Genomic DNA, 12,441 nt, shown 5'->3' on the forward strand with positions numbered 1-12,441 from the left:
CCCTCCCCACCACCACACACATCTTCAGGCTGTCCTCAAAGCACATGTGCCCAAAGGGTTTCCGAACAGGCTGATTGCCAGGTGGTTTTGTGGCTCAGTTTTGCTCTTCACTCACAAAGCTGGGGATCAGATTGTATCATGTCCTAATGTGAGATACAGCACTAGCTCCTCCAGTGTCCTAGATGCCTGACATCCTCTTGGGGTCCTAATGCCATTAACAGTCATGTTTGTCAAGCAAACTGAGATTCTACAGATAAATATTTGCAAAGAGTTATCACATTTACCCAAGGGAATTTTTACTGGTTCCAGCAAGCTCAGAGAACTGAACCAAACAAGCTTTTTTTTTTTTAACTGACATCCTTCAAATAAAAAATCAACAGTGATAAGAGTTATAAAATAAGAACAAGCCAACCAAATTTAATCCTGCCTTCTAAAAGGCAAGTAAACCAGTTACTTTTTTCCTGTGACCTTGCGTTGAAAACAGAGCTTGAAACAATTTCAGGATGGAATGGACACGACTTTTAAAATGCCTTTTATCTGATCATTTTCTCCATATAATTCTTTTTCATGCCTTGAGAAGATGCTAGCTTAGACCTAGGGTCTTAAAATGGTTTGTTTAGAGGTCATCTAGTCCAACAACCTCCTTTTACAGATGAAAAGTTGAGGCCCAGAGAAATTACATGACTTGCTCAAGGTTACATAGGTAGTTAGTAATAGCACTGTGATTCAAACCTTAGCACTTTGATTATAAATCTTGCTTTATTTCCCCTACACAAAATTGCTACCTAAAGAAAGAAACTTGAATTACATCAAGAAGTTACTTAAGAACTGATGTTAAGAGAAGTAAGCAGAATCAGGAAAGCTCTGTGTGTGTGTGTGTGTGTGTGTGTGTGTCTACAATACTGCAGATAGAAAGAACAAAAACAAACAAAAAACAAAAACAAACTGAATGCCTGAAGAAGACATAAGAAAATGCACCTTCCAGTATTTTTTTCCCCACAGGTAAGGGACTATGAATGTACAACACTGTGTTTGATGTTAGACTTAGTTAATTTGTTGATTATTTATGCTCAACTGCTTTCTTCCTTCCCCCTTGCTTTTTTATTCTTTGTTATGGGGTTGACTCCATAAGTAATGGACGAAGGATGGAAATATATGGAAATCAAGGTGATGTAAACACATAAAATGCCAACATTTTTAAGACAGAAAAAATTCTTCTTATACCCACAAAAGGACAACTAACTTTCCTCCAATGGGAGACTCACACTTTCCCAAAAGTAGGGAAGACATTTAAGAGGGGATATTTCTATTCCTGTCTTCCTCATCTTGTATCTAGCTCTCTATTCAATGAGGATATATTGAGCGCCTTCTTTGAGCCTAACAAAAATTCTTCTAGTTATTTTTTTAAATTCTCTGTGATTGAAATTTAGAGAAACTCTCTAGAGAATCATTTACCCATGAAGAGAATGTTGGTCTGGGAAGAGTCCTATAATTATTCTTTTATAACTATCACTATCTAACAACTTCAGCCTTGGCAAAACAAGCAATACTTAAATCCAAACCTAGAGAAAAAAAAACTACTCACCAAGAATGAATAACAAGTAATAATAACTACCCAAATTTATGCAGTATGACCTGCAGAAATAAATTAAGCTCTAAATATTTAAAACTGCACCAAGACTTTTGGGATACACTGTATAATGCTTTGAAGTTTACATTGGCCTTTCTTCACAATAACCCTTTAGTGCAAGTATATAATTCTGGTTTTATAAATAAGGAAACAGATAGTATCAAATCTTCCTCCTGTTATAAAACTTCAGGTCAAAAGTAAGCTTATAAAATAGTGTGGAATTGATGAACTAAATATTCCAGGCAACTACGATCAAAGAAGTAATAACCTTATCTGTCAATTCAACAACTGGAACAAGATCTGATCTCAGAGTCAGGAAGATCTGTGCCTATGACACATGCTGTCTGTGTGACCCTGAGATAGTCCTTTAATCTGCCAAGCCCCAAAGTCAGAGAACAGGACCTGACCTGCATTGGGTAAAAGGAATTTGGTTTTTTGTTTTGTTTTGTTTTTGTAGGCAATTGGGGTTAAGTGAGTTGCACAGGGTCACACAGCTAGTAAATGTCAAGTGTTAGGTCTGAGGCTGGTTTGAACTCAGGTCCTCCTGACTTCAGGGCTGGTTGCTGTATCCACTGCACCACCTAGCTGCCCCAGTAAAAGGAATTTGTACATTAGCAGTTCCCTTTAACCAAACAAATCACAGAAACAGATAGAAAAAAAAATGTGTGCATATGTGCATATATGTGTGTGTGTACTGATGCTGTGGAGAGTGCTGTACTTGGAGCCAGGATAAACTGGGTTGAAATTTCATCTCTGATAATTACTATCTGTGTGACCATAGGAAAGCAATGTCACTTCTTCATACCCTTATGCCATTCTCTAGGAAGGAAGGAAGGAAGGAAGGAAGGAAGGAAGGAAGGAAGGAAGGAAGGAAGGAAGGAAGGAAGGAAGAAAGAAAGGGAGGGAGGAGGGAGGGAGGAAGGGAGGAAGAAGGAAGGAAGGAAGGAAGGAAGGAAGGAAGGAAGGAAGGAAGGAAGGAAGGGGGAGGGAGGGAGGGAGGAAGGAAGGAAGGAAAGAAGGGAAGGAGGGAGGGAGGGAGGGAGGGAGGAAGGAAGGAAGGAAGGAAAGAAGGAAGGAAGGGAGGAGGAAGGAAGGAAGGAGGAAGAGGGAGGGAGGAGGGAGGGAGGAAGGAAGGGAGGGAGGAAGGAAGAAGGAGGGAGGAAGGAAGGAAGGGAGGAGGGAGGAAGGGAGGGAGGGAGGAAAGGAAGAAGGGAGGGAGGGAGGGAGGAAGGGAGGGAGGAAGGAAGGAGGAGGAGGAAGAGGGGAAGAGGGAGGGAGGGAGGAAAGGAAGAAGGGAGGGAGGGAGGGAGGCAGGGAGGGAGGAAGGAAGGAAGGAAGGAAGGGAGGGAGGGAGGGAGGCAGGGAGGGAGGAAGGAAGGGAGGGAGGAAGGAAGGAAGGAAGGAAGGAAGGAAGGGAGGAGAGGAAAGGAAGAAGGGAGAGGAGGGAGGAAGGGAGGGAGGAAGGAAGGGAGGGAGGAAGGAAGGGAGGAGGAAGGGAGGAGGGAGGAGGAGGAGGAAAGGAAGAAGGGAGGAGGAGGGAGGCAGGGAGGAGGAAGGAAGGAAGGAAGGAAGGGAGGGAGGGAGGGAGCAGGAGGGAGGAAGGAAGGGAGGAGGAAGGAAGGAAGGGAGGAGGAGGAAGGAAGGAAGGAAGGAAGGAAGGAAGGAAGGAAGGAAGGAAGGAAGGAAGGAAGGAAGGAAGGGAGGAGGAGGAAGGGAGGGAGGAAGGGAGGGAGGAAGGAAGGAAGGGAGGGAGGGAGGGAGGGAGGGAGGAAGGAAGGAAGGGAGGGAGGGAGGGAGGGAGGGAGGAAGGAATTAGCATTTATATAGCTACTATATGCCAGAAATTATGCTAAGAGATTTACAAATATCTCACTTGAGTTTCATAATAACTCTGAGAGATAGGTGCTATTATTACCCTTTTTTTATAGTTGAGGAAACTGAGGCAAACAGAGATTAAGTAATTCACCCAAGATCACACAGCTAGTAGATGTCTAAGTAGTGTTCCTGAAGTACAAGTATATTGTCTTGGTTTTGAACTCAGAACTTTCTAATTCAAAGTCCAGAACTCTAACTAGTTTTCTGCCTAGCTGCCCCTATTGATGGTGTTGTGTTTGTAGGGGAAGTTCAATATTAACAAAATCACAGATCCTTCAAATAGTGTCATCAATGTCACCATCATCACCATTATCTAATGATGCTTATATAAACATTCTTTAATGATGATGGTGGTGGTGGGGATGAATAAACAACTTAGAATAGAATGTCCATGATGTACATTGTAAATCTATATGCACAAAAGTGAAGAATATAAGGAAAAACCTTCTTAGGCTTTTTCATAAAATATGGATATGCCCCATATTTCATTAACACTTCCTCTACCCCACCTCCATTACCCCATAATCAAAGCCCTCTACACAGGGCTAAGCTGGCAGAGGAGGTTCTGTTTCTAGGCATTCTATTATCACTAATTCTTCAAATCAGGGAGAAGATGAGAAAGAGAGAGAAAGACAGAGACAGAGACAGAAAGAGACACAGAGAGAGAGAGAGAGAGAGAGAGAGAGAGAATGATGAACTTTCATGACTGATATGTATGTAGTGTTTTTTCTGTGTGTGGGTCAACATAATGGCAAACATCAGCTATCTTGAACCACATTATATAGAAATATTGGAAAGTACCATACATGGACAATGATTTTAGTTGTAGTTCTGAGTCTGTGCAATTTTCCTCTTTGCTTGTATCTGTACCAAGGGCCTGTCAACTCATGAATGGACACGTTTTCTGGACAAGGTGAACAGGCTCCATCAGAGTGCAGTACTGTTATGGCAGGTAAGAGCTTCCATTCACATTAATGGAAGCTACCCATGGATATGCTCTGTGCTTTGGCGGGAGAACAGATGTTAAATAACTGCAGTAGAAAGGAGTGTGTTGCATAATATGGCTGAGCTATTTTTGAACTTCAAAAATTGCTGACTGCTTTTTTCAAAGTGCTTTCTGTAAAACCCAGAATATTCAACATAAAGAACTTCTTCCCCTTCCCAATCTCCTCATCATCTGCATTTCTCCCCCTCCCCCCTTTGCTATTGTGAAAACTCCAGGAATATGAACCAGACCATGGTGACTTCATCTCTAGGTCTTTCCAGGGAGAATTTTAGCTTCCATTTTCATCTCTGAGCAGGACAAGACACTGTATCCAAATTCCATGAGAATACAAGAAATTATATTGCCCCCCAAAGTCCAGGTAACCCACCAATGGACATCTTGTGAAAAGGCATGGCTTCCCCTCTTACCCCAATGTCACCTCCAGAGACCAGAATCATTTCCCTAAAACATGACAGCTTCCTTTCATAGTCTATCCCAGAATTACTTTGCTATTAGGTATGAGAAGTAGCATGGCATAGTAGGCAGAGAACTAGTCTGGGAGTCAGGTTGCCCTGGGTTCAAATCCTATCTCAAATGCTTATTAGCTATGAGGCCCTGGATAAGTCATTTAAACCCTCAAAAACTCCATTTCCACATCTGTAAAATATAGATACTAAGAATGCTCACCTCATATGGTTTCTATGAGGAACAAATAAAATGTTCTATGAACTTGGAAAGGCTTAAAGTGATCATATATATGAGCAAAAATTAGCATTCTATCAGTGAGTCCCAAAATTTACTCCTTGAGATGAAGTTAAAGTTTCTTTTTTTATTTTTTTAAATGTGCCTCTTTCAGACTTTGAGGCATACCCTCTACTCCTAACATACTAGAATCCAGCTAGATTAAGTCTCTGTTCACTCTTTCTGTGTTTCCTTCGTACGCTTATCAACTTTGATCATAATGTCTCTGATTCTCCAGACTAAGGAGTGCTAATTATCTTGGGCTATCACCAAATTGCAGCATTCTTCAGTCCTGACCCCAACTCCATCCCCTTGGCCTTTTAACATCTTTCCCTGGAACTTATTCAACTTGAAGTCAAGAGGGAGGAAGCATGGGTTCCATCCTTTGTTGGACAGAGCAAAGAACCATCTTCATGCCCAGATACAATGTACCACCTGCAACTGAGCAGCCCAAGAGAGAGGGTCACCTGGCTACCAACCAACTGCATTTCCTGGGTGGGTACCAGTTATCTCCAGACTGAGTGATATTTCAATAAATGCCAACTTAGTAGACTCGGTACTGGTGCAGAGAGATGATTTACAACATTTGATATATTGCTTCTGTGGGACTGAAATGCCACTTATAAAATTACTGCATTCAAAAGCAGAACCTCTGGAAATAATATAGCCAGATTTCATACCAGCAGGTATTTTTCAGACAAGGAGCCAAGGGGTGGTAATTGTGAAGAAATCTGAATAGTGAGCCATTCATCACTCACTGCTTCCTTTCCCCCCATAAAAATTATATTTCCATTGCTTGCAAATTGACTAATGTTTCTATCAAAATTGCAAATTCCCAAATATTCCAGCTGTAAGGCAAGTCACATTATCAGGAGAGAGAACTCATTAGTCCAGCTTCTCTTTGGGTCTGGCTAGATGTAGAAACAGTGCTTCCACATGGGTATCTGTGTCAGGCCTTAATTCATCTGAGCATACTTCCTGAGAATTTGGAAATGATTCAGAATATAGAAAATGACATTTGGAAACAAGATCTTTAAGGAGGTCACCATGAAAAGAAAGGGAAAAAAATGGCAGTGAAAATTTTAAAATGTATGACTTCATTTTCAGCCTGTGATTTCAAGCATGAAGGAGTATAATTCCCCCTGCCAACTCTGATATTAAATAAGTCCATTAGTGGGGCAGCTAGGTGGTGCAGTGGAAAGAGCACTGGCCTTGGATACAGGAGGACCTGAGTTCAAATCCGGCCTCAGACATGTAACACTTACTAGCTGTGTGACCCTGGGCAAGTCACTTAGCCCCATTTCCTAGTCCCCCCAAAAATAAGTCCATTAGGTAATATCACTGAAGGGTAACAGGTTTAAAACTCAATGAAAGTTTGAGGATGAGCTTATGATAACATCTGCAGTCTCCAAATGACAATGACTATTGCGCTCCCTTGAACACAATGTCTCTGGATAAAAGGAACAAGGGGAATCTCAGAGTTTTCTCCATTAAGGGTGATCAGTTTTAGCATCTCTAAACATTGCTCATTGACTGAGGTTCGTGGGATCATTGGATAATAAAGAGGTGGAAAAGACCATAGAGGCCATCAACTCTAACTCCCTCATTTTAGAGATGAGCAATTGAGACACAAGATGGGTAAGGGGGTCATATAACAAACATCTGAGGCAATATTTTATCCCTGGTGATCCTGACCCCAACTCCAGTCCAACCACAAATATTGGTTTAAATCTTTGAACAGATATAGCCATATGAAAGGGGATGACTGGGGTAAATCCTAACCAGGTACTGTTAAATATTTTGAATCAGATCTGTGTGTCATAACAAAAAAAGAAGTGACTCTAAACCATGTCAGAGGACCTGGGTTCAAATCTCACCACTAGCAATGATCTGTGTGACCTTAGGCAAATTTCTTAACTTTTGTAGGCCTCAGTTTCATCATCTGTAAAATGAGGGGGTTGGAATAGATGGCCCCTAAGGTTCCTATCTGGGTTCAAGCTGAAGTTCCACTACTTATTAGTTGGGTTATCTTAGGTAAGCCATTTAACCCCTTTGCCTCAGTTTCCTTATTTGTAATATGGATCTAACAATCTTGGCACTAGATCACAGGTACAGGATAAGGCAATGTGATATAGTCAGTTAAGCATAACACCTGAAATCAGGAGGATCTGGGTTAAGACTCTACCTCTGAAACTTGCTATGTGACTATGGGCTAGTCACTTACCTTCTCCGAGATTATTTCCACATCTATAAAATGGGAATAATAACAGCAGTAGCATTTTTGTACTGTGAGGCTCAGATGATAGAATTGTGTAAAATATTTTGTAATCTTTACAGTGGTTCACAAATGTCAATGATTATCAAATGAGATAATTTATATAAAATGTACTGTCCTTGTAGAGGGCTACATAAATATGAGTCATTACCATTAATGGTATGGTCAGAAGCAACCTGACTACCCTCCAATTAAAGATCTGTGTTCCAATCCTGCCTTTGACATATACTAGTAGCATAACCCTGGGCAAGTCACTTGAACATGTTTCTAAGAGTAAACGCTAGAGATATTTTACCACTCTGCAATGATTAAGGTAATTTGCTCTGTAGAAATTCCTGAAGTAGATTAAAAATTGCATCTAAATCACTTCTCTCCCTACCTACCCTCTCCCACCTCCCCCAAAAAAGGGTATGCCAAAAAGCATTCTACTGCTTAGAATTAACCTAAGGAGGGAAAAACTCATATTCTAAACCAAACCCCATCAATCCATATGTGGAAATAAAAAGACACCCTCTTACTTGTGTAGGGTATGCAGTGGGAGCTCAGGTTTCTCTATCTGTCCATAGCAGCTGGTCTTGGCTTCAGGAATGAATGAATACTTTTCCAACATGGATGAGGCAGCAGTGGTGATAATCCCTAGCCCATCTCTTACTCTCTCCTCCAAACTGTAGTCCCAGTCATCATAGGAGACTGAAATGAGGCCTGAAGGAAACTCTTTGGGGATGAGCTCTGTATTGCCAGAAACCAGATTTGGAACAATCCAGAAGAAATCATAGCCCGTCAGGCCCAGGGAGCGGGCCTCACTCAGAATCAGAACGGCTTCATCCTTAGAGCAGTAAAGCAGGATGACAGAGGAATGGATTTTCTTTAGCTGGATTTGTGTCTTGGCATCCCCAAAGGAAGTATCCAGGGTTATCACATTCTGCATGTCCCAGCCAACAAAGCTGTTGTCTACCGTGGTCTTGATGAAGCTTATGAAGTCCCGGTAGCCAGGAAAAGTGGTAGTCACCACAGAGAAGACATGCCAGTCGTAATCCTGCATGATCTTCATCATAATAGTGGCTTGCTGCTGGATGGAAGCTCCAAACTGGAAGAAGGTAGACATCGGATCCTATAATAGGGGGACAAAACACCAAAATATAACTTATGGAGAAATAGAAGCCTTGTGAAATAAAGAAACAAACAACTGGAAATGAAGTGGCTGCCCATTAATTGGGAAATGACTGAGCCAATTGTGGCATTCGAATGTAATAATTTGTGTTTTGTTCTACCAGAAGTTGAAAATATGAAAAATTCAGAGAAATACTGAAAGATTTATACATACTTGGACTTGGAGTCATGAGAACTTTGTTTCACATCTCACCTGAGTCATTTTTAGTTGTGTGATCTTGGCAAGTCACCTAACTGTTCTTTGCCTCAGTTTCCTATGAACTGAAGCAGTCTGAAGAAAGTAGAATGGGGCGGGGAAACCAAGATAATAATAATAACAATAATAGCTAACTTTTCAATAGCACTTTAATGTTAGCCAACTGCTTTACATATATTTTATGTATGTATGTGTGTGTGTATATATGTATGTATATATATGTGTGTGTATACATACATACATACATACATATATATATATATATATATATATATATATATATATATATATATATATATATACACACACATACATACATATACTTACAACAACTCTCTGAAGCAGGTGCTATTATTCCCTTTCTACAGATGAAGCAACAAGCTGAGAAAAGTTTAAGTAAGCTAATGAGGGTTATACAGCTATTATCTGAGGCAGGATTTGAACTCAATTCTTCCTGACTCCAAGTCTAGTGTTCTATCCACTGTGCTACAGGACTGCCACCAAATACATTGCAATGAGCAAACTTGATTTTGGAAATTTGATTGTGAAAAATGAAGAGTGTGCTATCTCTGGAGTCAGAACCTGAGTTCAAACCCTACTTTAGATATTTACTAACTCTGTGACATTAGACAAGTCACTTGAACTCCCTTGGCTGCCATATTGTCATCTGTAAAGTGAAGTGTTGGGACTGGTGGCCTCTGAAGTCCCTTCAGCAGCTAGGTGGCTTAATGGATAGAGTGTTGGGCCTGGAGTTAGAAAGATTCATCTTCCTGGGTTCAAATCTAGCCTCAGACACTTACTAGCTGATCCTGGGCAAGTCACTTAACTCTGCCTTAGTTTCCTCATCTATAAAATGGAGCTGGAGAAGGAATATCTTTGCCAAGAAAACTCCAAATAGGGTCACAGAGTCAGATGCAACTGAACAACAACAAATTCCCTTCCATCTCTTGATCCCCATGTTTCTATGTTCCAACGACCTCTCAGAAGAAAGACTGGATACCAGTGTGGACTGTGATATATACTGTCAGACATGCTGTTGCATCTGTAGGTTTTGATGAACTGTGTATTTGGGGGTTTTTTTGGGGGGGGTTGGTTTTTTGCTTTGGGGTTTTTTGTTTTGTTTTGTTTTGTTTTGTTTTGTTTTTGTAATGAGAAAAATTCAATGATGGGATGGCCTAAAGCAGAAGTTCTTAATCTGAGACTGGAACCCTGTTTTGTTTTTTAGTGTTTTGATAAATATATTTCATCATAAATGGTTTTTTTTAATAATCTCATACCTTAAATTTTTTATGTTTTTTTTTAGGTAATTGGGGTTAAGTGACTTGTCCAGGGTGACACAGCTAGTAAGTGTCAAATATTTGGTCTGAGACCAGATTTGAACGCAGGTCCTCCTGACTCCAAGGCTGGTGCTCTATCCACTGTGTCACCTAGCTGCCCCAATATTTCATGCTCTTAAAAACATAATTCTGAGAAGGGGTCTATAGGTTTTACCAGACTGCCAAAGCGATCTGTGATACACTGAAAAAAAATAGTTTAGAACCACTGGTTTAAAAGGAAATAATTGGCACAAAATAAACAAGCAAAAGTAAATGATTATACAATCACATGGTGATATGGGAGCCAGCCAGAGGTGGGGCTGGCAATAGATCACCAGATGGCTTCTTAAGATCCTTTCCCAGCTTATAAGTTCTATGAAGAATTTTATTTAAACGTCTAAAGTTTCTTGAAGTCAAGGAATAGTGTTCTATTGCTTTTATATCTCCTTCAAAATGACTGGCCAGTGTTTATCCACATTGCTTACCCATTATCATGATGTTCAGTCAGATGCCAGCTGAACAGAAGGCCTGGCTTGAGGTTGAGCAAAATGTCATATGGAAAAGGTTGGGTTTTCCTTTTCTGAGAGCTGTGGACTTTGTTGGATGTCCATAAGGCCATGCTTTCCTCTCCATCCTACACTTACCATGCCTAGTTTACACAACTGTGAGGATCTAAATTAGGAGCACTACACGCAAAGTTCCTGCATGTGTTGGGTCCCATTTAGTTATTATTTTATTTTTTATTTTTATTTTTTAGTTATTATTATACATTTTGTGGGTCTCCTCGATGCCATGTTCATTAAGTGCAGTGGATTTATCTGAATGAGCAACAAGCCACATCTACATGATGTATTACTACTGTCTTCCTTATTTATTGCCTGGATCTGTGGTTTTATTAATGTAGGGCAGTGGAGTCAAACTCAAATAGAAATAGGGGCCACTAACCCATACATAGGGATACCTGTGGGCCACGTATTCTTATAAAACTGAACGTGCTCTTTTTTGATCTATCAACACATTAAAATCAAATGGGAATTACATTTTAATCCTGTTTAGACACGCTTGGGAGTGCTTACGAGTTGCAAATGACCCCCACGTATTTGACACCTCTGGTTAGGCTCAAAATTTCTCAATATAAACATTAGCCTAAACAAATCTCCAATGAAGGGCTAGAAAATCCCTGTGACTATAAAGTGACATTATTAGACAGAGTCATGAATGGTTGGGCCCATCCAATCTTCCTTCTCTCCACCCCACCTCAAGAAAGGCAATTAAAGAAATCCCAGGAACTTACTAGTATTATTTACAAAAGCAACTTAAAACTTGTATTATTGACAAGAGGAAGAGAGAGGGGCTGCCTCCTAGGAAGAAGTCATTGAATTAAGAGGATTGGATGTATTGATCACTAGGGTCTCTACCAGCTCTAAAATACTGTGACACAATAGAGCTTGTACCAGGCAAAGGAAGGAACTCCGTACAGTGGCTAGTTAAGTATATACAGAAGGCTCTTTTTCTATGTCCCCAAAATTTGCTAACAGAAAACTCCACAAGAAAAAACCAAATTCTGGAAGGAAAACCCCAAAATGATCCTTATGGCATTGGCTCAAATAGACTGAATTTAAGATGCAGCAAGCTCATGGAGCTAATACACATGAACACACACAAATGAATTTGAGCATCTGCTTTCATCTATGAATACATCCCCAAAGGAGATTCCAGCTCCTGCAAACTCAGCCTTGACTCATTAATTTCCAATCAATAATCAATCAACAAGCATTTATTAAGCATCTCCTATGTGTCAAGTACTGAAAATTGTCAAAGGGGAGCTTTGTTCCCAGGTGTCTCTGACTCTAAAATCATCTCTGTATCTTCTACACCAGTGGTTGCAAATTCAAATAGAAACAGAGGCACCACATGCTAACTTAGTTTTTAAATGCAATGTTATCTCTATTTCACTGTATTTTGTTCATTTTGTGAAATATTTCCCAACTGTACTTTAATGTGGCTTGGGAGTATTGTCCATGTGGCGTGTTGGATACTGTCCCATAATGCACTGCCCCTTTCAGTGAAATCTTTAACTTTCAAGTTACAGATCAGGGGTAGATCCACATTCATAGAGTGTTTCCTTGCTGGAAGTTCTGGATACCAATGAAATCAAAAGGTTGTTCCAAATTTTTAAAAAATATACCAGATTCTGTGCTAAATACTGCAGATATAAAGACAAAAAAAGAAATAGCCCTTACCCTGAAGTAG

At 40.3% G+C, this 12,441-nt stretch overlaps 1 protein-coding gene across 2 annotated transcripts in view; it reads right to left on the bottom strand.

Annotated features, from left to right (window-relative positions):
- Window positions 1-12,441, bottom strand: part of GRIN2A (glutamate ionotropic receptor NMDA type subunit 2A) — a 474,506-nt gene that overhangs the window by 169,633 nt on the left and 292,432 nt on the right. For both annotated transcript variants that reach the window (XM_020972554.2, XM_020972553.2), the window contains exon 2: window positions 8,025-8,617. In XM_020972554.2, coding sequence (XP_020828213.1) covers window positions 8,025-8,617 — 593 coding nt within the window. The remainder of the gene's footprint in view (window positions 1-8,024; window positions 8,618-12,441) is intronic.

The sequence above is a fragment of the Phascolarctos cinereus genome, unplaced genomic scaffold (assembly GCF_003287225.1).
Source record: "Phascolarctos cinereus isolate Bilbo 61053 unplaced genomic scaffold, phaCin_HiC Scaffold_4;HRSCAF=312, whole genome shotgun sequence".
NCBI classification, from domain to species: Eukaryota; Metazoa; Chordata; class Mammalia; order Diprotodontia; family Phascolarctidae; genus Phascolarctos; species Phascolarctos cinereus.